Raw genomic sequence first — 25,638 nt, forward strand, 5'->3', positions numbered from 1 at the left:
ATTGACAGAACCGTTGACTGCTCGACCAGTTACTCGAAATTGATAGTTGATTATGATGAATAAAATGGAATACTATTTATTACTTATACAAACGTTAATATTATATTGGAATAAAATTATTATTTAGGCCTATATTATCTGCCATATTACTGGTATCTGCCATACCAATACGCTATAAATAAGAAACTAGGTACCCTACTGTATAGGGACACATTATGTTTGAATGCATGATTAAAATGATGTAGCCTGTTAAATTATTCAACTTTTCGAGTGATCCTTCTATAGCATAGGCAGAAGCTGTATGTAGTACCTTTTCCAGGAATAGTAACAATAAATTAATGAAAATCTTATTACTACGAAATTCTTGTTCAATTTATTGTGAAATTTTATTGGAAGTTCGAGGTATCCTTGAGGTCAAGAAAATCTCATGCACTTAGATTTAATGCAGTTTGCTGGACCCTGCAAGTTACATTTTGATTTTGTGAAATTGAACTTGGCGGTTAAACTGGAAAGCAGTTTTTACCGGCAGAAGTACTGTATCAGAAACCAAAGATATTTACATTCAGTTATAACAGTTTAATGGCTTTAAAGCTATTGCTATTCACCTGAAATTGAATAACCTAAAATTGAATAAATGAATAGAACCCAACAACTAGTTGATTTCAACTAGTACAGTAAATATAAGTTATATACATGATAATTATGTTGTGTCTTCGAAAAATAACAAACAATATCAATATTGTCCTTCTTAATATTCAACCAACAATTTGAATCTGAACTCATTGACAAAATAATCATCTACAGCTCTGTAGAAAGATGCCACTTTCGACGAGTTGGAAAACGCTACCTACGTTTGGTCAATAGAATTTTACGGCCTGGGGTGGTGGATTTCCGCGAGTAAACCAAGCTTGTCGTGTGCGTGAAGCGACAAGCTGGATAAAAAAAAATACCTAGTTTGTCGTCGTCCTAGTTTGACGAAATAGCCCAATTTGTCCCATTTTGTTCTGGTTGTGGTGGTTTTAAGGGCAGGCGGTTCTCTGCGCCCCCTGGAAAAGGTTAAAGTAATGCATCCAACCTATTGTGAGGTCCACGTTATAATGGAAGTAAAGAAAGATAGGAGTGCCCAGCCTCTTAATTAAATTAACTCCATTTGGACACAGCTCAATTCATCCCATCCAATTTTATTCAATTGATCAAATTCATGTCAATCAATTGAAATTGGAATTTAAATGATTAATTGGAATTGAAATTTAAATTTAAATTGAAATTGATTAAGTACTGGGATGTGCTCACAACTGAAAATTTCATTTTTTATTGTATTCTTCTTCATTAGTTTGCATTTAGAAGATTTAAATGTAGGCTGTATGACTTGTTTTTGGTTATCACATGTGTAATTGGTTTTAACACGAAATTATTCTATTCTTATCATTGTATTATTTATAAGAAGCATTACTATAATATTTATTATATAGGTACGGTATATATTTTTTTCCATTTTTCAGTATTGCTATAGGCTACTTCGTACTGTTTGCTTTGTGAACTCACAGCTAGCGCACAAGTTTAACTTTGCTGGCTGTGTCAAATCATTTAGATCTATTATAATGTACATTTTTATTATGCATTTTGTATGTATCATTCATGTTTTGTAACTATGTAATTTTGGCGAAATAAACATTCATTCATTCATTCAATAAATGATTAATTGAAATTGAAATTTAAATGATTAATTGAAATTTCATGTCAAATTGATTAAACTCATTGATAGACGAATATCTTTTTTCATAGTTTGATTCAAAACTTTGTTTTCATAACTGCTGAGATCAGATTTTTATTCTCATTACAAGCCTGAAAAGGCGGCTAATTTAGATTTAAAAAGCTGTGATACACCAATCTCAAGAACATAAATTGAATTATCCAGTAGGTATTCTATTCCAATTTATTTAAAAAAATAGAATTATGGAAATCCTATTTACTATATAGTTTTGTGAACAGTATACCTCGCGCAGATATAAACCACAGCCTCCACTTATATTGTCCATCAGAGTAAATCCTGTCTGTATGCATTATCGGCGAGATATCGGTGTGAAAACGGCTAATGGCTGTTGGAGGTTGGTTTAACAAAAAATGCTAACATCAAAGCTTATCTCCTTCAAGACATACTGGCAACAGGTCAGCCCTACACTAACTATATAATTACCCACAGTATGGCCATTGACTGTCACGCTTCTGATTGGTTAGCTCAGTATATGTTACTAATCTGCCATAAAGATTCCAAACAAACTTTTAAGTCCTATGTTATAGCATTGAAAATTTTGAGCTCATCACTTCTTTTACCAATATTGGAAACATACAATGAACTTACAATGGGTTTGATAATCATTTTCAAAGGGAAATTGATTATACTTTAATATAGACCGTAAAGATAATTTTAAAAACACTAATAAAGCTTATAACATCCTGCCCTGGGACTCCTCACAGACCACTTCTAGAGCTTTTGCGGACAACTTATTGAGAGCAAGTGATCTAGATATGCAGAAAGATAAATTCCAATTTTATTGTATTTCCTCATCCTATTTATTGGATCAAACTTCAAATGATCCAGTTTCAAAATATTTTTGTGGCTCAATTGAGTAGGCTATAACATTTTATGAAATATTCGACTGAGATTAAGTGCTGATTAAAGCAGACGTCTTGACTTCTCTGATTGATTCTCTTCAGTACCCTATCCATAATAAGTTTATCACGTACACCCTGAGTAGCTTCAGAGGTGGGTGATTGATACCCAGGTGTTGCTCCTGGATGACTTCGCTCAGTCGTAATGTGGGCGGGGAAAGGAGGCAAGTCGAAGTTCCTCTTCCTTCTTCTTTGTTCCTCAGCTGGCGTGAACAGCACCTCCTGGTGCTTCTGACGGCGTGAAGGTCACTCTCTTCTCTGATGACACCACTTTGATGTAATTTTGTATCGGCCTTACGGCCTCGGTTCCGCTCCAGTGGAGTAGGAAAAGGAAGGACAGAAAGGATAGGGACGGCAGACAACGGTCCGCTGTGCCCTGGGGAGAAGGAAGAATCGGGACGGCAGACAACGGTCCGCTGTGCCCTGGGGAGAAGGAAGAATAGGGACGGCAGACAATGGTCCGCTGTGCCCTGGGGAGAAGGAAGAATAGGGACGGCAGACAACGGTCCGCTGTGCCCTGAGGGGATGGAAAGAATAGGGACGGCAGACAACGGTCCGCTGTGCCCTGGGGAGAAGGAAGAATAGGGACGGCAGACAACGGTCCGCTGTGCCCTGGGGAGAAGGAAGAATAGGGACGGCAGACAACGGTCCGCTGTGCCCTGGGGAGAAGAAAGAATAGGGATGGCAGACAACGGTCCGCTGTGCCCCGGGGAGAAGGAAGAATAGGGATGGCAGACAACGGTCCGCTGTGCCCTGAGGGGATGGAAAGAATAGGGACGGCAGACAACGGTCCGCTGTGCCCTGGGGAGAAGGAAGAATAGGGACGGCAGACAACGGTCCGCTGTGCCCTGAGGGGATGGAAAGAATAGGGACGGCAGACAACGGTCCGCTGTGCCCTGGGGAGAAGGGAGGACAGGGACGGCAGACAACGGTCCGCTGTGCCCTGGGGAAATGGGAGGACAGGGACGGCAGACAACGGTCCGCTGTGCCCTAGGGTGATGGGAGGTCAGGGACGGCAGACAACGGTCCGCTGTGCCCTAGGGAGATGGGAGGTCAGGGACGGCAGACAACGGTCCGCTGTGCCCTGGGGAAATGGGAGGACAGGGACGGCAGACAACGGTCCGCTGTGCCCTGGGGAAATCGGAGGACAGGGACGGCAGACAACGGTCCGCTGTGCCCTGGGGAAATGGGAGGACAGGGACGGCAGACAACGGTCCGCTGTGCCTAGGTGGATGGGAGGACAGGGACGGCAGACAACGGTCCGCTGTGCCCTAGGGGGATGGAAGGTTAGGGACGTACGGCAGCCAACGGGCCGCTGTACCAGGGCAGGAGGTCGGGGACGTACGGCAGCCAACGGGCCGCTGTACCAGGAGCAGGAAGGTTTGTGAGCGGAATGCTGTGGTCTGGGGCTCGTCCGGCCTTTAAATACTCCCCCAAAGTGGAGGGGATGGAGTTGAGCCGCCGCCAGAGGCGGTGGAAATCGTCTTGATGCGCGGAAGATGGTGCGCCATCGGTACCTCCCTTATCTCCGCGGTCGGCTAGCATTGCTGATAGCCGAGCGCCTTTCAATAATATTATTTATTATTTTCTCGTCACAATTTTACTTTGTGACACCCCACTCCTACTTGGTGGGGGGGGGGTGTTCGGAGCCCTCTATGGCACCACCTTAAAAGGCGTGAGCCATCTAGGCATCACCTTAAGAGGTGTACACCTTCTCAGGCATCACCTTAAGAGGTGTATGCCGCTCAGGCATCACCTTTAGAGGTGTATGCCACTGCCTATGAGCTTCATCTATACCTGGTCCACAGGTACATATTTACATCGTCCATTTGATAATCGGACTTTTATGCGTGGCTTGCCAGCCCGTTTATGCTTACCAGGTGTTGAGACTCGGTGACACAACACTGGATCCTTATTCCTTGAGAGTCCTGGTCTGGGATCCTGGGACTGTGAGACTACTTCCTTGATGGTCAAAGACTGTGTTGGCTCTTCTACAACCATATCAATGGGGGGTGGTACTAACTTTTCCACATCACTCTCGGAGCTACCACTTGTATTGGTGGCTGGGGCATGAATCGTGGCCTGCCGTTCATACTCAGTCATCTCATCCCTGTGATCCATCACAATGTTGCCCCAGGATTCTTCCCTTGGAATATATGACATCTCTGCCTTTCTATCAATCAAGGCATTGGGTTCGACTCTGTTCAAACCAAACTGCATGAATATCCTTTTGTCGCGATCCTTGTTGTCCTGAGATTCGGATTGTACAGCTGATATTGTTGGGACTGCTGTTGTCTTAGTCCCCAATAAGAGAGATCGCGACATTATTAGCGGACTTGTAGGATTCAGTTGGGGAGGATCCCACTCTACCTCTCTCGTGAATGTGTGAATATTCACCCTGTTTTCACGCATAAATTCCATGCCTAATAGCAACTCTTGTCCAAGTCCATCCAGTATAGACGCCACTAGTGGAACTGTGATTTGTCCTATGGTGACATTAGTTGTCAGCTTCCCATTTAATGGGGTAGATCGTCCATCAGCTAATATTGCGTGGTGATGAGTTGGTACCTTCCTTATCATCCCTATTTTTTGGAGATATTCATAAACCTCATTACTCATATAATTAGCTTCAGCACCACTATCTAGCAATGCCCGACACTTTTTACCTCCGATTGTCACAGTAATGAATAGTCTGTTGTCCCTTGATGACTCTTCAATCACAGGAATCCTGTGTGCCGTTCGCATCACTGCTGTCTTGTTCGGAGTTTTATTCTCCTTCTGCACATCACAGACACATTTCAGTGCTCTCTTTCCGCTCCTTTTACATGGTGGGATATCGGACAGTGTGATCTCCAGTGCCCCGGTCTCTTGTATTGCCCACACATGGGTTCAGACTCACTAAGAGATGGTCTGTTACTAGTAGGGGTTATAACTGTCTCAACCTTGAGCCTTGTAATCTTTTTCGTGTCCTCAATCATGTGAACTCTCGAATTCTGTCTATTCTGTTTCTCCTCTGCTTTTATTTGTTCATACTCCCTCGCGAATTTTTCCAATTCGTTTATACTATGAACATCTGATTGCCGAATATACAATTTGTACCGTGGGAGGAGATTCTTATACACTCTCTGTAATTTATTCTCGTCTGTAAAACCTCCTCGGCGCCTCATGAGTGTCAGTACATCTTCGAGAAATTCGTCAAACGATTCACCTTCCCTTTGCTTCCTTGCCTGTATTAAATTCTCGAGGTCCTCCTCATAGGTGAGTGGGTAGTAGCGTGATCTGAAATCTGTCACAAAATTGTCCCACGATTTCCACTGGTCACGACGATTACGCATCCATAGAGTAGCTTTACCAACTAGTAGCTCAGGTAGCGCGACTAGTAGTTGGTTGCCAGTGAGCCCATAGGCTTGTTGTAGCTCGTCTAGCCTTTCTAAGAAGCTGGGAGCATCTGACTGGCCATCGAATGACAGTCTCCAGCTTCTTACTTTGTCACATACCGCCCCTGGGTCCATGAGGGGGTTTGTGTGAATGTTGGTTCCAACTTCAGCATGAGTACCTGTTGCTGAGTGTCCGGATTCCTCACTGCTTCTGCTCACTATTCCAGGTCTTGGGCTGGGAAAACGTACAGCCATCTTCTTATGTTGTTCTACTAACAACCTTCTCAACTCAGCAAGTGTTCCAGATGACACTATGCCCCAATCTTGTAGAAGATTGAATGCTTCTTCCTTTTTCAATTTATAGATCCAGGAAACTCTGGGGTCGGCTATCACCTCGGGGTTTATGTCCTCGACCGACTGATCCTCTGTCAGCTCCTGGTGTTGAGCATCTGAATCAGACTCTCCCTGTTCACTCATGATTCTTACTTCGTTGCCTCGTGCCCCACGTTGGCGCCAATCTATCACGTACACCCTGAGTAGCTTCAGAGGTGGGTGATTGATACCCAGGTGTTGCTCCTGGATGACTTCGCTCAGTCGTAATGTGGGCGGGGAAAGGAGGCAAGTCGAAGTTCCTCTTCCTTCTTCTTTGTTCCTCAGCTGGCGTGAACAGCACCTCCTGGTGCTTCTGACGGCGTGAAGGTCACTCTCTTCTCTGATGACACCACTTTGATGTAATTTTGTATCGGCCTTACGGCCTCGGTTCCGCTCCAGTGGAGTAGGAAAAGGAAGGACAGAAAGGATAGGGACGGCAGACAACGGTCCGCTGTGCCCCGGGGAGAAGGAAGAATAGGGACGGCAGACAACGGTCCGCTGTGCCCTGAGGGGATGGAAAGAATAGGGACGGCAGACAACGGTCCGCTGTGCCCTGGGGAGAAGGAAGAATAGGACGGCAGACAACGGTCCGCTGTGCCCTGAGGGGATGGAAAGAATAGGGACGGCAGACAACGGTCCGCTGTGCCCTAGGGAGATGGGAGGACAGGACGGCAGACAACGGTCCGCTGTGCCCTGGGGAAATGGGAGGACAGGGACGGCAGACAACGGTCCGCTGTGCCCTAGGGTGATGGGAGGTCAGGGACGGCAGACAACGGTCCGCTGTGCCCTAGGGAGATGGGAGGTCAGGGACGGCAGACAACGGTCCGCTGTGCCCTGGGGAAATGGGAGGACAGGGACGGCAGACAACGGTCCGCTGTGCCCTGGGGAAATGGGAGGACAGGGACGGCAGACAACGGTCCGCTGTGCCCTGGGGAAATGGGAGGACAGGGACGGCAGACAACGGTCCGCTGTGCCCTAGGTGGATGGGAGGACAGGGACGGCAGACAACGGTCCGCTGTGCCCTAGGGGGATGGAAGGTTAGGGACGTACGGCAGCCAACGGGCCGCTGTACCAGGGCAGGAGGTCGGGGACGTACGGCAGCCAACGGGCCGCTGTACCAGGAGCAGGAAGGTTTGTGAGCGGAATGCTGTGGTCTGGGGCTCGTCCGGCCTTTAAATACTCCCCCAAAGTGGAGGGGATGGAGTTGAGCCGCCGCCAGAGGCGGTGGAAATCGTCTTGATGCGCGGAAGATGGTGCGCCATCGGTACCTCCCTTATCTCCGCGGTCGGCTAGCATTGCTGATAGCCGAGCGCCTTTCAATAATATTATTTATTATTTTCTCGTCACAATTTTACTTTGTGACAAGTTCAATTCTTCAGTAGCTATTGATATATGAATTTCGAGTTGCATTACCAGGAGCAGAGGTTGAAATTAGAAGTATCACTAAAATAATATAAATGATAATGGTTATGGGTTATGATGTGTTTTCTTTTCTAATATTGCTTACATGTTTATTAAATTCATCAAGTACTGTATTACTATGGCTATAACAATTGGCTCTTCACAGTTCATATCCAATGTTGTGCTTTTCAAAACTATTTGAATGTTATGGAATATATTATTGTGATGAGAATGCCATCATATTTCCACAGATAGATATAAGAACTTCTTCAGTTTTTGTCAATAAAACAAAATTTATTACAATATCATGACATATTTAATTTAAAAAGTTGAAAAAAAATTGGGAGATTCAGATTACAGGTTACATTACCTACCTTTTATTTTCACTTGCTATCATCTGCAATTTACTGTTTCAAGTTTCAAAACTATATTGGGAATATGGAAAAACATGGAAGAAATTATATTGAAGTTAATAATCACAAAAATATGCTTTAATAAGTAAAGGAAAGTGATTTCACTTATAATCACCTATAAGCTCCATTAATCGTAAAATTCAAATATATTTGGAATTTTCATGGCAGTGGCAGGAGAAAAAATCCAATGTCCATACTGTGGGTTATAATAATAGTTACTGTAGTCAGCCCAAGTTGGAAGCAGAGAAAGGTCGAGAGACTATGTTTACTTTCAGTTATTAATTGCATGCGTTATTGCATGCAATGAATAGTCCCCATGACAGCTTTTCATAAGTAACATTGAGATATTAATTTGCATGCAATTGATAATCCACTCGACATCTGATTTATGATGAATAATTCAAAGTCTGATTTTTACGTTAATATAGGCATTTGAAGGGGACTCCTTTTCCTTTTGTATCATCCTTAAAATGCAAAAATTCAAAAAACCTTATGCATACGTCGACGCAAAATTCAAAAAGGAACATACCTGTCAAATTTCATGGAAATCTATTGCTGCGTTTCGCTGTAAATGCGAAACATATTAACATGAATATAAACAAAGAGAAATGCAAAACCATCGACTTGAATCTTAGAGCTCACTTTGCTTGGTCAATAATAGGATAATTTCAATGGAAATAATATTCTGAAATAACCTTTAATTATTATATTTATAATGGTACCAGTAGGCCTAACGTATACTGGTAGCATGGACAAAGTCTAGGATGGTCGAAGTTATCAACTTTTAAAGTGTCATTTCTGGTATAATTTGTGTTTCTCATATGGTAATATCTGAAAATTATTTCTTTTATTCAAAAATACATTTTAAATAAACCCATGACTTGTGTGCTCAAGTATTTTGATAGAATGAAGTAAAAACATGGCGGCTGAGAACTGTTTTTTTTACATATGTACAGTCACTGTCAAAAGTAAAAACGAAAATATTTCTGGCAAACTGACAACATTGCAAAGCTAGAGAGAGATAGCACCATTCACTTTGTTGCATGACAGACAAGGATAGCAACACTATTGTCAAAGATATTCACCATTATAATGTGAACCTCACTATAGATAGCAGGGATTATGGTAGGGATAAGTTTAAAATGATTGAAACATGGTTTTTCATGGAAGTTGAATTCTTACTATAATGAGGTTTAAGATATCAGTGGAAAATATAGGATAACAGCATTGCCAATTCTCTATTTTTTAAAATGGATAGCTGATTCTGGTATGAGTAGATTAGGAGCACCATTTTTGGTGAGCAGAGGGAGGCCTAGGTCCCCTTAAAAAATACCTAGCATATCAAAAATAATGTCATGATCATTGCTCAAAATGTCTTGACATTGACAAACAAAATCATTAATTGAAAAAAAAGATCCTATAAAAATGATCCAGCCACTGATGAGATGGAGATATCCTCCCCATAATTTTGATATGTAATATATCTACTTATTTTGAGAAAAGTAATATTCAAAAGAAAAGCATGTTTTGAGATGTTTTCTATTTATCAAAAAACTTGAATTCCTCTTTAATCCTTCAACCCTTAAACATTTTCAGCACTACTGGAATATCGGGGACTATATTCTACATACAATTATGTGGTTAAATAAGAAATTTGAGAAAGTTACAATTTTACACCATTTGGCAATGGTGTAGTCTCTTTAGATGGAAGGCAAAGTCTCAATTTTATAAATTTATTTTATAAGATCTTTGGTAGTCTTCTTTTCAATTCAAATAGGTTTCCAATCTAATGTACAGAGGGAATTGATACAATTTGAAATTTTTTTTTTTTGGTTGCCTGGATATAGAAATATTACATGAAAAGTAATACCATATTTTTTTTTGTTTTTATTAATTTGTTCAAAAATAGCCCATGTTAGTGAAGTGTTTTCATAAAGATTACATTCTACTACAATACCTATTCCTTACTTTTTGGCCACTCTTTCTATTTATCATTTACGGTATCTTATAATAAAATATGAACAAACTACTGTACGGTACTTGTTAAAAATGGATAACATTTATCTATATCAATTTTATTTACTATAATTTTAAATATTCATAACTTCATATAGGAAAAATGATGGATATAAATAAATCCTTAGGTGTATTATTTTTTGGGGAAAACCCCCGGACCCCTTCTGTTAGAGGTAATAAAAAAGCACCACAAAAGCAATAATAAGGGTAATGAGATTTAATAATAAGAGGCTGAATAGATGAATGTTCATAACAATCCCTGGCACTCAAGAACATAATATTTATCACAAGTCTCCCAATCCCTATAGTGAGGTCCACGTTATAATGACAGTATTTGATCGACTTTGGTTTTGCTATCCTTGTCTATCATTCGACAAAGCTGGTGGTACTATCCATTTCTAGGTCCAAAACGTTGCCAATTAAGTTTTTGACAGTGAAGAAATATAATTAAATAATTTAGAGAATCGGCATGGCTATTTTTCTATCTTTATCCACTGCCATTATAACGTTGACCTCACTATAAATTCATTATTCAAAATCACATACTTTTCGGATGATTCTTAATTTATCTACTCTTTATTGAAGCAGTTTCAGGTTTTCAAAGTGATGCGTAGGCCTACAGACAGATTGTGCTCAGAAGCAGCCTGTTTTTAAGTTGGCAAGAATGCTTCTACTGTTCTAGAAAAGCAGAAACAGACGAAAACAGATGAAATCTTTGTTAAATTTAGGTTATGGTTATGATATGTTGTATTTTGATAAACTTCTAATCTTGAAATAATTTAAAATTTCAATTACAATCAACTTTATATGATTCAATAGCTATAATTGTATAAAATGAATAGTGTTAGTCCTTCGCGAGATTCACATTCTCATAGAAGTCGCAAAAGAAAGAAGGAAAAACACAGCTCTTCTCATGAAGATGACTTTATGGATCACAGAAGAAAAGAAAGGGAAAGAATTACTTTGGTTGGTGTGGATCAGGTTTGGGGTAAATCGCCTGCCCATGTTGACGAGTAAGTATCCATTTACACTCTTGAAAATATATTTTAACATCATTGTTAAAAATGGATAACATTTATCTATATCAATTTTATTACTATAATTTTAAATATTCATAACTTCATATAGGAAAAATGATGGATATAAATAAATCCTTAGGTGTATTATTTTTTGGGGAAAACCCCCGGACCCCTTCTGTTAGAGGTAATAAAAAAGCACCACAAAAGCAATAATAAGGGTAATGAGATTTAATAATAAGAGGCTGAATAGATGAATGTTCATAACAATCCCTGGCACTCAAGAACATAATATTTATCACAAGTCTCCCAATCCCTATAGTGAGGTCCACGTTATAATGACAGTATTTGATCGACTTTGGTTTTGCTATTCTTGTCTATCATTTGACAAAGCTGGTGGTACTATCCATTTCTAGGTCCAAAACGTTGCCAATTAAGTTTTTGACAGTGAAGAAATATAATTAAATAATTTAGAGAATCGGCATGGCTATTTTTCTATCTTTATCCACTGCCATTATAACGTTGACCTCACTATAAATTCATTATTCAAAATCACATACTTTTCGGATGATTCTTAATTTATCTACTCTTTATTGAAGCAGTTTCAGGTTTTCAAAGTGATGCGTAGGCCTACAGACAGATTGTGCTCAGAAGCAGCCTGTTTTTAAGTTGGCAAGAATGCTTCTACTGTTCTAGAAAAGCAGAAACAGACGAAAACAGATGAAATCTTTGTTAAATTTAGGTTATGGTTATGATATGTTGTATTTTGATAAACTTCTAATCTTGAAATAATTTAAAATTTCAATTACAATCAACTTTATATGATTCAATAGCTATAATTGTATAAAATGAATAGTGTTAGTCCTTCGCGAGATTCACATTCTCATAGAAGTCGCAAAAGAAAGAAGGAAAAACACAGCTCTTCTCATGAAGATGACTTTATGGATCACAGAAGAAAAGAAAGGGAAAGAATTACTTTGGTTGGTGTGGATCAGGTTTGGGGTAAATCGCCTGCCCATGTTGACGAGTAAGTATCCATTTACACTCTTGAAAATATATTTTAACATCATTGTTATAAATGGTACCTAGGTTAATAATTATTACAGCCTATATTAAAATATTTGTTGTTTATTGATTTTACTTTATTAGTAGGGACTTATTTAAATGCTTCTTTACACATTTTATGATATATTTTCTCTGTTTAAAACGTTTTAGTAGAACCAACAACAATAACTCTGTCGAATGACATTTCACATTGCTGTTACTAAACAACGCAGTCAGAGTTTGTATATAGAGAGGGTTTTTTGTGTGATTTTTTTCTCTTACCATATGAGTGTTATAACTTCTGACAATTCATTGACCGAGCGAAGTGAGGTCTAAGATTCAAGTCGACGGTTTGGCATTTCTCTTAATGTTTATATGTTGCGCATTCACGGCGAAACGCAGTAATAGGTTTTCATGAAATTTGACAGGTATGTTCCTTTTTTAATTGCGCGTCGACGTATATACAAGGTTTTTGGAAATTTTGCATTTTAAGGATAATATAAAAGGAAAAAGGAGCCTCCTTCATACGCCAATATTAGAGTAAAAATCAGACTATAGAATTATTCATCAGGAAACTGCAACCACAGAATACTGTTGAGGCCATTTGAAATAATTGTATTCATTTGCTCATTGATTGCCAGATGGCAGGAGAGTTTCTATAATTTTATAACATCTATAATTGCTCAATCAATTTATTGCGCGGGCATCGGCCGGTTTGAGTGTCAGTGTGAATTTAGCTCTCGTACTGCTATATAGCATTCCCTGTCGAGGCTTTAAGATTCAGAAAATTCGTCCTGAATCCGCCTAAATATTCATGTCATTTAATATCATAGGAAATTCGGCCTATACATTTTTTCGTGTACATAAGTTGTATTATTTCGTTATAGGTGAAAAGTTACTCATGTTTTGTAAGTTATTAAAAGTGAATGCCAGAACGCAAGTTTAGTTTTTTGTTTCTATTCATATTCAAATCTTAGTGTTAAATATCCAGACCATAAATTCCATCTTGGAACCGGGAAACAGCAAGGAATCAACTTTAATAGTCGCACTTTCGGTTTGCATAATTTCACCCATCTTTTCCTCTCATCTATCCTATCCAACTGTCCACCTTTTACCTCAAATTGAAGTAGGCAAACAATTCGATTCAAAAATTTGGGATTTGTTGAGTACCTTTACTGACGTTCTATATGTTCTATGTATATGGTTTTTTCTGAATATATTATCCAGCACAACGATTTGATTCGTTATACAGTCCACATCAGAGTAACTAAAGCTTTTATTTTGAGCAATTTAAATTTAAAGAACCAGTATTTACGTACCAGATTCAGAATGGAAACTGTCAATCAAACGTCTATCTAACCAATGCTTTTTACATGGCCTAAATACTAGACACGTCACGTGACCTTAGGAAGTTCCAATCCTGGTCTTCTGATTGGCTTGCGGCAGTGAACGAGATCAATTGATCCGGATCAGTAAAGTGATCCGAACCTCCCATCAATACTATTACAATGCGGAACTTCCTAACAAGATGGCGGATTTTTGCGACAGGGTACTAGCCAAGTTTCCATACTGTATGTATACTGTGCTGCAACGCTCCGCTCTAAAGCTACCTATTCTGTGCTAAAGCTGGGTTTTCGTTTATGCGTAAATGCCGTCGTCGACCACGACCAACGAGCTAAAATATAGTAAACTATAGAGTGGCTGAGTGGCCGCTATTCCTGTTACGAATTGAACATTGGCAGCCATGACAGAGAGAGACAAGAAGCGGCGGAAAATTTGAATGGCCCTATTGATATAATGGAAACTTGCATAAAAGACAAGGTGCAAATCAGCTATATTTAATAAATACTACATTGAATTTTTATTGAGCATTTTAAATATATGTATTACAGTTGTTATGCATCCATAAAATTAATTGTTTTAATTGCTTTACTTGAAGCCTTGGTGAAGTTAATGTAGCCCAAGTTACAGTGTTAATACTGCTTAGCCGTACAAGTGCTCTACTAAGTTGAAATGCCATACCGTAACTGCAAAATTATGATTTTGGAAATTGGACTATTTTTATGCTATCTTGAGTAGGGAATTCGAAAAAACTAGTTTATGAAGACGTTTCTTTGATACCAGCTTACGGTACTTATCTACATTAAGTTCAAAACAAGAAGGCAAAGTATGATAGTCAAAAAATAACAAACTAAGGCCGGTATTAGACGGTAATATTTCTGTCATATGCAGATAATATGAAATAAGTTGTACGAAATCATATTTTCATGTTAGCGTATACTATTACTATCTAATACCGGCCTAACATGATCATATAATAAGCTGATGTCTATAGTTCATTCCAGTCAAGTTTGCAATACCATCATCATCATAAATATAATAATTAGTCATAGAAATCAATTTAACTCACAAAAACACACCTATTCCTGCAGTGGCAGACTGACAATAGAGGCTCTTCTTGCCTCTCTCTGTCATGGCTGCCCTTAGTTCGCGTGTAACAGTCATATTGAGAGCGCTGAAAGCTCACCAGCAGCCGCTCTTTGGTTTACTATATTTTAGCTCGTTGACCACGACAGGGAGAGAATCTCAGATTGGGTAGATATCAATTTGTGTACTTGACCTGAAAGATTGTGTTCAATTATGTTTTAATGGGGCGGGTTGAACTTATACTTTTTATATTTTTAAATGGCAAATGTTGATATTATTAGAAATGTTTAATTCTGTAATAATAGAGACAAATGATGATTTGATCAGCTGATATACTTCTGCAGTCGACGACGACAAGCATTGTTGGCATTCAAATTGTCCAGATGTCAAGTGTGCTAAAACAAAATCAGATATATCAGGAATTTAATAATAGCATTGCAGTTTCAAATGGTGATTTACTTTCCTTGCCCTATTACCATAGGTAAGGAAAGTATTGCTTTCCGAAAAAATTAAGGTACCCCAATTTCTAAATTTCTTACGTTTCAAGGTCCCCTAAGGCCAAAAAAGTGTTTTTTTGGGTATTGGTCTGTATGTGTGTGTGTGTGTGGTGTGTGTGTGTGTGTGTGTGTGTGTGTGTGTATGAGTGTATGTGCGTCTGTGTACACGATATCTCATCTCTCAATTAACGGAATGACTTGAAATTTGGAACTTAAGGTCCTTACAAAGGTCCTTACTTAAGGCTCCAACAATTTTGATCAAATTTATACCTGAAATAGTCATTGATAAGCTCTATCAACTGACACAAGTCACATATGTGTGAAAATTCCAGGAGCTCCGCCCCATCTATGCAAAGTTTGATTTTAGATTCTCAATTATCAGGCTTCAGATACAATTAAAACAACAAATTCCAAGTGGAAAAGATTGAGCATAAAAATCTCTACAATTAATGTTCAGTAACATTTTCACCAAAAATTTTAAATAAGCTCGAAATTAGAGAAAATGTTATTATTTCAATTGCAAACTGTTGGCAACTGTTGATTCTATTAGATCATTCACTATGAAGAGATATCAGATCTCGTGTGCCTGTTATTGTCCTGTCACCAGCTGGCTCAGATCTTTGAATAGTAAACTAGTATGCACGGAAACACTAGCGTCAGGTGATCAATTTTCATAGCGGCAAGGGAAGTTGTGTGAGTGTGCGACACCAGATTTTTTCTGTTGGCATCAAAATATTGTTGTACAGCGTAGAATGGTGACTCCACTTATATTTTGCGTCACAGTGTATTTTTTTATTTGATTATACCATTATACAGTATTGCTGTTTAGAGCAATTTGTCTGTCGAGACCTAGTACTATAGTGAGGTCCACGTTATAATAGCAGTGTTTGATTAGCAATGGTATTGCTATCCTTGTCTATCACTCAACAAAGCGGATAGCGCTATCTCTTTCTCACTTTGCTCTGTTGGCAGATCGTCTTTCAAGAATGTAGAATTTATAATTAATTAACAAAATATTTTATCTCAATTATGAAAATTCATTATAAAATTACTGAAAAATATATTTTCTTGCTTGATAAAATATATTGATTATTTTAAACGAGAATGAACAGTTAATACTGCATCAATAAACATATATCAGCTACCTTCTATAGAAGGCATTGACATGACAGAGAATCGGCAACGTTGCTCTCCTATCTTTCTCCACTGCCATTATAACGTGATCCTCACTATAGCACATTGTAATCAATCCCCTGACTTATAATGAAAACTTCATTCTAATTTGAAATTTAATATTGGATTGTTTTTCTTTTTCAGTTCAGACGATAATATTGCTGTAATTGATGATCGTTTGAGAAAGAAATATGTAGACTCTGATTTTAATGATGAAAAAAGAGAAAAGAAGAAAAGAAAGAAAGATAAAAAGGTAAACTTGAGTAGGTTTTTCAAGTCCCTGGGACTTTAATTTCCTTAGAATACTTATTATATTCATATTAAAATACTTATTTTGGTCTTCTACTGTTGATGATAAACGATTTGCACCTAGATGGTTCTAGCTTGATTTTTCCTGATAACACCACCATCATTGGTCAGGGCATGATGCCAAATTCGAAGCTCAGGAGCTCTTTTCTGAGGCCAAGATGTGGTTGTCCAATAGTAAGTTGAAATTGAATGAGACCAAGATTCAGGAAATTATGTATTCTCTCAGCAGAACAGATATTCTTGATGCCAAACCTGTGACCGTACTTGATTTTTGTATTGGTAGCAAATTATCATGGGAGTCTCATTTACCAAAGTCTGCAAGAAGCTCTCAAGAGTTGTCATCTAGAAGATGAGGCGACTACTTAGTGTTGAACGCCTGCTGTACCATGCAGTATTTGCCTGGACAGTGATGGCAGTGCTGAACTGCCTGCAGAACTCAGGACGCGCCCAGTCAATGTGTTTAAAGGCTCATTATCAGAGTGGCTCATTAGAAGTAGCGAGTATTAGTTAGACGATTTTTTAATGGAAACTTTGCTGGACTGATGAACTAAACCTACAGTTCACATACTTTTTTTTAAATTATTGGACACGATCTATCCAGGAAGACCTGACCTTGATCATGACATTGGAATTCAATTATAATACTTATACAATACGATTAAATAGTCGGCAAGCTTCAACATGATCCTTACTGGATGCTGGTCAATTTGAAGAAAAATGATATAGTATGCATATACAGTTCTAAAACTTGCATGGTAGAATAAACTTTTATTTGGCGCTCAAGCCATACTACTATGAGTTGACACTCCAGCCAATTATCCATCAGAATTACTTGAGAATTATTTAACACATCGTTTTATCGTGTTAGAACTATATCTACAATCGTCCTTGAAATATTCTTCAATTCAGAAATTTATCCATGAAATTATTAGGCTTACTACTCTTCTGCTCTAAACGTGTACGATAAACCGTAGCAATTTCCAAGATCTCCACCTTTGGCTTTATCGCAATTTTCAACTGGTTATTTATACTTCATTAGCATGAACCTGTTGGAACTATTCTCGAAGGGTTGTGTATTTTGTCAAGAGAGTAAATTTGTTACGAAATAAGAACGTATTCTGTTAATGATTATATTATCCTAGTACTAATAAATCATAGATTTCAGCTAGGAAAAGCCATCGTTTCCTACACCAGATTCAACATACCTTTCAAATGACATAATTTCACCTTTCAAATAAATATACTTTTCAATCAGTTTGTGAACTTCAAACTTAATAATGTTTCAGAAGAGCAAAAAATCAAAAAAAGAGAAAAAATCCAAACACAAGAAAAAGAAAAAGAAGCACGTCAGCTCAAGCAGCTCTTCTGGCTCCGAGGAAGAAGAATGGGTTGAGAGAACACGTGAGTTATTCAGATATATTTGTTAAATATCTCCCAGTCAAATCATCACTACTTATTGAACGTTTTTGTTCTACCTCCATTTACTCAGTTCTGGATAGGTTCGAGTGTTACCTGTACTGCATTTTTTCCGCGAAATTGTCGTGCTGGTATTTCACTTTCAGTCTATTGAGGAAAGCCATCGCAAACTGTATTATTAAAAAGAGGCTGCTCAGTTCATATGATTTTTTTTAACCAAATTTTTTATTGTTATATTACTTATCAGTAGTATAAGTAAAAGTTGCTGGCTATGATATTTAACATTGTTAATGCAAGTACATTATATTATAATCAATGTCAGATTACATTGTCAATGAGTGGATCGAAATTTGGGCATTGTGACAGCTTTGGGCTGAATTTGCTGACCATTTTGCAATTATTCATTCTATTTGTATATTTATTCGATATAAAATAGATGAAAAACAGAAAAAATAAACTTTCCCTACATAACAGTGTAGTTTATCAAGTTAATTTTCAATTCAAAACCCCATATTTTAAAAGTCTGGAAATCGGCGAATGCGTTCATGCACTAAATTGGGAAGTATCTCAAAAATCAGTTATATTGTGCCGTTTTTCTCTTGCAATGAGACTTGCATTTGACAATGCATTCGATCAAGTACCCCATTAATTTATTTTTAATGTTAATTTCCTATGCCATTTAGTTTATAATCAATCAATGATTTTAATCAAATCAACACGAGACACAAAATTAAACAATATACAAAAACAAAATACAAATTAAAAAAAAAAACAGGATTTCTCGTGGGGTGTGGTGAAAAGAAAGAGAGGAGGAAAAATACCTATGGTTTCCCATGTAATAGGCTAGTAGAGGGTAAAAAAGAAAGGAATGAAGAGTGAAAAGGAGCGAAGAGGGGTAGAATGAGAGAAGAAATTGGGGGAAAAAGAGAAAAAAAATATAAGCGAAATTCGTAGGTGAGTCCACCTCTAACAAATACTGTATATCCAAAGAAATTGCATTGCGATGAGTAGTTTGAGCAGAAATCTCAAGCCATAAGGCTGTGCAAAGGTTAAAAATAAACTTTCTACTGGTGATATTTTTCAAAGTTTTTCGTATATCATCAAGCTATCAAAATGAAAAAGTTTTCTCAGGAAAACATTCTTTTTCCGATCATTACTTTTTGAGATATGAGCGCCTAAAGTTTAAATTTTTGGACAGAACATTTCAAATTCGGTTATAGATAAATCCATGAGATTCAGAGGATAAATTTTTCATGGTATTGTTCGTATATGGTATTTTAAACAAAAATTTTCAAAAAATATAAATTATTGAGAAAGTTATTCAATTTTCCAAAAATGACAAAAAATAACTCAACTGAAAGTTTTTTTTGGTCATTTTTAGTAAATTTGATAACTTTCTTAATAATTGATTTTTTTTGAAAATTTTGTTTTATTCAATCAACAATACCATGAAGAATTTATCCTTTAAATCTCATGGAATTTAAAATATTCTGTCCCAAAAATGTAAACTGTAGGCGCTCATATCTCAAAAAGTAATGATCGGAAAAAAATGTTTTCTTGTGAAAACTTTATCATTTTGATAGCTTGATGATATCTTCAAAACTTTGATGATATATCAAATCGAAAACTTTGAAAAATATCACCAGTAGAGAGTTTATTTTTAGTCTTTATACAGCCTTATATGTCGATATGCATGAATAAGTTTCTGTGAGTCCAGTTTTTCAAATCAAGTCAAGTTTTTCTATCAATCTTAGAGTCTGTGAGAAAGTGATCCGGAAAAATGTTTATTTATGATATAACTAATTGGTTGTTACAGACGTAGGCTCTGGATCAGAGGAAGAAATGATAGGACCGCTGCAGAAGGCACAAGTGACCCTCTCGTCCAAGGACTACGGAAAGGCGCTGCTGCCTGGAGAAGGAGCAGCGATGGCCGCATATGTGGCCGAAGGCAAGCGGATTCCACGCAGAGGTGAAATCGGTCTCACCTCCGATCAAATCGCATCCTATGAATCTGTCGGATACGTCATGAGTGGAAGCAGGCACGTATTCTCTCAAATATGCTTCATTTTCTTTGGAAACGTTCTCATAGACTGTATTCAGCATAACCCCCAACCTAATCAAAACTTTACAAAAATATGAATGAAGAAAGAATTGTAATGTCTGAAGAAAGAATTGTTCTGTCAATAATTACTAGAGGGTGTTTCACGACGGACGCGACTCGAAGAAGATAGTATTAATACATAGGTAAAAGTTTTAGGTCCCCAAATTTCTATTTTGCAAAAGTTTATTTAATGCCAAATGCAACTGTACGTTACAGAGCTAGTCTTTCATTAGTTCTGTTTCAGGTGTCATTTGGTTACGATGTGCCAGAATTTTTAACTTTTTTTGCCAAGAATGTTCGCGTATTTGTTTTAGAGACTTATATTGTTTGTAAATCTCACAAATCTGGACAATATACTCGTAGTTCTGAATAGAGTTTTTCCATACTGTAGTTTTTAATGAGTCGACAGTAATGCGGTTGATGAATAGATTTCTTATAACTGGTTTTGTGCAAGATGATAAGAAGCTAACTCGCCTGCCAACAAATTTAACAGCGGAAGTTACCGAACAATTGTTTGTTGTAATTACAGTAACTATATCACCCACAGTATGGCCATTGACTGTCACGCTTCTGATTGGTTAGCTCGGTCACATGGTACAAATCCGCCATTAAGATTCCAAACAAACTTTCAAGTCCTATCTTATAGCATTAGACATTTGGAACTTATCACTTATTTTACCGATTGGAAACATATTATGAACTTAAGATAAGTTTGATATATCATTTTCGAAGAGAAATTTATTATACTTCAATATAGACAAAAAATAACTTGAAAAAAAAACACTAATAAAGCTTAAAATATCAATTTTCCTTCCCTCGGACTCCTCGCGGACCACTTCTAGAGCTTTCGCGGACAACTTATTGGGGACCAGTGATCTATATAAATATGTAGAAAGATAAATTTCAATTTTGTGTATTTCCTCATCCCATTTATTGGATCGAACTTCAAATAATCCCATTTCAAAATATTTTTTGTGGCTCAATTGAATATAACATTTTATGAAATATTTAACCATGATTAAGTGCTGATTAAAGTCGTCTTGACTTCTCTGATTGATTCTCTTCAGTACTGAGTACCCTACCCATAACATGTTGGTACAATAGCTATTGATATGATTTTCGAGTTGCATTACCATGAGCAGTGGTTAAGATTAGAAATATCACTAAATATAAACAATAATGGTTATGTGTGTTATTTTTCAATTTCTTACATGTTTATTAAATTCATCAAGTAGTACTATGGCTAGAATAATTGGCTCTTCCTGAGTTTATATTCAATGTTGTGCTTTACAATATTTTCGTCAGACTTATTGGCTGAATGAAACAAATTATTTAAATGTTATGGAATCTATTGTGATGAGAATTCCATCATGCTTCTAGAAATAGATATGGGAACTTTATCATTTGTCAATGGAACAAAATGTATTACAATATCATGACACATTTCAAAAGTTCTATGGTATTTTTTTGGAAATTCAGCTTTCAGGTTACGTTACCTACCTTTCATTTTTACTCGCTATTATCTACAAATTACTATTTCAAGTTCCAAAACTATATTGGGAATATAGAAGAAACAAGAAATAAATTATATCGAAGTTAATAATCACAAAAATATACTTTAATAAGTAAAAGCAAGCGATTTTACTTATAATCCCATATAAGCTCCATTGTAAAATTCAAATATTTGGAATCTTCATGGCTGCGGCGGGAAAAAAATTCCAATGGCCATACTGTGGGTAATATAGTTACTGTAGTTGTAATCACCTTGAAAGACTCGCTGAGAAGGTTATCAATCATCACAAGGTGGAGTGTCATCAACTACTACTGTCACAAAAATTCAATGTATACCCATCTGTAGTGCTATAAATATTGTCATTCAACTTGGGTTTGCGTCCCTCGTGAAACACCCGTTATTGTTGTAAGGGAGTGGTTCTACATTCTAGTTGATACGTTTTGGAATCTTGAAAATTTTTAGTTATGTTTCAGTAAATAAAGTTCATTCTTTGTTGACTTCAAATAAAATTTCTTGACCTAACCTTTCAACGTTTGTTTCTTTAATCATTATTTAAACTAAATTTATTTATAATTTGCATTTTAAGAACTTGATTACAGTCCTCCTAATTACATATTCCATCTAAATTAAAAGCAAATTGATACCAGACCTGAGCCAGCCAGGTCACTCGATATTATTATTTATTAAAAGCAAATTATTTCCGAACTATTCAAGAAGTAATAAAATCAAATTATTTATGAACTATTCAAGAAGTGACTTATGTTCAAAAAATGTGAATACTGAGTTATTTCTCTTTAACTTAATCAATTATTGTAAGGCAACTTAGTCAATTTTTACATTGCATACTTCCATCTCTCAAAAAAAAATCGTTAATAAGAAGGTGTGTCATGATATAACCGTATAGTTCCGGTCATGCTTTCAGTCGAAAACTCAATCTGTTCTACTCTTCATAAGCTGCATAAAGACTTAAGCGCCACGAACTCGCCCTTAAGCTCTTCATCAGCTGATGCTACGATTATTATACTATTTGTATCTTCACCGATACAGATATAATCAGCTGATGAAGATCAAGGCGAGCGTTCGCGGCGCATAAGTCTGTACGCAGCCATACATTCTGACCTTCATTCGTTTTTTTCTAGTAGGCCTAGTATTTTGTTTTCTAATACAATAAATTATTTATCATTCCAAACATTATGAGTTCCAGTTTTTATAATCCAGTACTTGAAATCACTCTTTCATATAGTAATTGAACTGTAAAATTTGCCAATGAAATAAATCTTTTTCAACTATTTAAATTCGAGTGGTTTACATTATGTTTGTGATATCTTATGATTATTAATTATTCTCTCATTGTTGTGTTATTTGTAAAACAGACATCGGCGAATGGAAGCTGTTCGTATTCGTAAGGAAAACCAGATCTACTCGGCTGATGAAAAGAGAGCGCTGGCAATGTTCAGCAAGGAAGAACGACAGAAGCGAGAAAACAGGATACTCACACAGTTCAAGGAAATGGTGCACAGTAAGCTTGCCAACGAAAATTCTCAAAGCTAAAACCTTCTCAATAACTAATCAATGTCAATGTAAACCTGGATAATGTTCCACAAAGTCAAAAAGTGGTTTGCTTATAGAGACAATTTTTGAATAGCAATGGTTCTTCTTCCCAATTGTTAATAAGTTCAACAACTAGGAGAACATCTCATCAAAATATTAATTGTTATTGACGATTGGTGATAATCCAAAACTCTCTAATGCTTGAGGTAATGAATGAGGTTTGCATTTTAGTTTAAATTGAATACTCAAGTTATAAATGTTTATAATATGTCATCTCCAATTCCTTTGGTACGTAATGTATTGCATAAATTCCAGAGTTGATTTATACTTTCTCAAAATCAGTGCAACATTCAATAAAAATAATTCACTACTCATATACCCGGTTACTCGTTTATCATAAAATAAATCCAATAATTTTATAGAAGCCAAAGACATGATATTTGCGTTTCCAGAACACTCTGAATCTACTTCATAGAGCCATTAACTTATAAAACCTATAAGCAACATAATTTTATTTCGTAAATGCTCTAATTATCGGTGAAGTTTACCCTGCCGTGCTGAATATAATTGCGGTAAGTTATATGATGTGTGGGCTCTTTCATAAAATAGCGAAATAAGTCAATATGTAAATTTGAAGTGATGTCCTCAGCTGGAAATCTTTTATAGAGAGATCACAAAAAGGAGTTTTATACAAATTAGTTTTCAAACTATTTTCAACATAAAAATAACCATTCTAGTATTCCAGAAGCATTCCAGTATAGCATTAGAACTTTTATTCACTTGACTAAATTTTACCGAAAAAATGAATTAGCATTCTAATGGTCATCTGTTGAATACAAGTTTAAAAAAATTTACTAGCTTCAATAGATACATCCCAATAGCTGATCATGGGACTTCAAAGTAGAAAATAAAAATTTATATTGAACGGCTGTGTCATTCTTGTACTAATTAAAATAGAGGTAATGTAGATACAGTATTGTAAGAGATGTTTTCCTTTAACTTAGATCAAGAGTCATTTCATTTATTAAATAATGGTAGGATACCTTAGTTCTCACATTTTTCAATTATACCCGGCCAGTTGAGATGCCAACTGTATTCTGTTGTGTTGATTGTCAGTTATGTTTTTCAAACATTATAGTTGTGATTCCCATTAATCCCATACAGTAAACATCCCGTTAGTTTCATTATTATCTTATAAAATCATCATTTTCCCAAAGTCTGATATGTGGTTGAATTTAATATTATTTTTTCCAAACATTGATTAAGTACCTAGTGAATCTTTAGTACCACCTTTAGTACTTTTACATTATCGTGTTGTCTGATTGGTTATTCATCAACAACTTCCTATTAAAATACTCATTTATTATAACTTATCTTAAATCACGAATGTAATAATTCAAAATTAACGAACTCAGTCTGACTGTTGATGGATAATGTAAAATATTATTGATTTTGTACATACGTATAAACTGGAGTATTGTAAATAGAATAGGACTAAAATAAAATTGAATGTGAGTGTGTAGTGTTCTTAGTGTATAATATAATTTATTATTAATTAATAAAATGTTGATAGCTCGTAACTGTGACGGTCACAATTATTTCAAAATACACCTAATTAAATCATGTTGCTTCTCGGGCTTTATCAAAGTTGTCGGCTATTATGCTTTTCAATATTTCTGACGTAAACCAAATTTAATGTGATTTGTTAAGAAAAATACAATCCAGCAAGTAAGATGCAACTTACGGACCGCTGGAGGGAGTCTAACACACTATTTTACTAAATCTATAGAATGGACTGAAAAGAGAAAAAGAAGAAAGGAGGGATAAAAAAATTTGGGCTGTAATAAAAATAGAAAATTAGAATTTAATTATGGAAGCGATGATGAAAAAAAAGTAGAGAAAGCAATAAATCATTTTAAAAAAATTGAGATTCATATTATTATATGAAAATATTGAAGTATTGATTTATGTTGACCAAAAACGGTCAAATATGAAATCAAAGGCTATGAGATCTTTCAATTTATTGCTTTATGATGTTCGTCATCAATGTAAGTTTTTGGTGTAAGTGAATACGAAAAAATTATTGTCTCGTAGGACGATAACAAATGAGGTCTAAAACAGAAATAAAGATCATATTTAATATTCTGTACATGAAAAATCATATTTATTTCTCAGAAATTTTCACACAAATGAGTTGCCTTATAATTAATTAGTGGTTTGATATCTTAACATAACAGGAACTGCTGCGGTAATTCTAAATTAAAATGTATCTTAAAATTAAATGAAAGTAATAAACATAATGATGTATTGGTAGAGTAATAAATTCAAATCAGCCAATA

At 36.5% G+C, this 25,638-nt stretch overlaps 1 protein-coding gene across 2 annotated transcripts; it reads left to right on the forward strand.

Moving 5' to 3' along the window:
* Positions 1–10,939: 10,939 nt before the first annotated feature.
* On the forward strand, positions 10,940–24,879 carry LOC111045868 (NKAP family protein CG6066). 2 transcript variants are annotated; one of them, XM_039440956.1, is made up of 5 exons: positions 10,940–11,265; positions 16,554–16,662; positions 18,005–18,119; positions 19,951–20,173; positions 23,122–24,879. In XM_039440956.1, the coding sequence occupies exons 1-5, from the start codon at positions 11,087–11,089 to the stop codon at positions 23,297–23,299; spliced, it is 804 nt and encodes a 267-aa protein (XP_039296890.1). In that variant the 5' UTR covers positions 10,940–11,086; the 3' UTR covers positions 23,300–24,879. The 2 variants fall into 2 exon arrangements, with proteins under 2 accessions (XP_039296890.1, XP_022187037.2); XM_022331345.2 differs by lacking the exon at positions 10,940–11,265 and adding an exon at positions 11,949–12,295.
* Positions 24,880–25,638: the final 759 nt, after the last annotated feature.

The sequence above is a fragment of the Nilaparvata lugens genome, chromosome 1 (genome assembly GCF_014356525.2).
Source record: "Nilaparvata lugens isolate BPH chromosome 1, ASM1435652v1, whole genome shotgun sequence".
Classification (NCBI taxonomy): Eukaryota; Metazoa; Arthropoda; class Insecta; order Hemiptera; family Delphacidae; genus Nilaparvata; species Nilaparvata lugens.

Bases quoted from the DNA above. Each gene is read 5' to 3' on its own strand.
- LOC111045868 (XM_039440956.1), top strand. From the start codon at position 11,087: ATGAATAGTGTTAGTCCTTCGCGAGATTCACATTCTCATAGAAGTCGC. The intron at 16,663-18,004 runs GTAAACTTGAGT...ATAATGTTTCAG, and splicing joins AAAGAAAGAAAGATAAAAAG to AAGAGCAAAAAATCAAAAAA. The intron at 20,174-23,121 runs GCACGTATTCTC...TTTGTAAAACAG, and splicing joins TACGTCATGAGTGGAAGCAG to ACATCGGCGAATGGAAGCTG.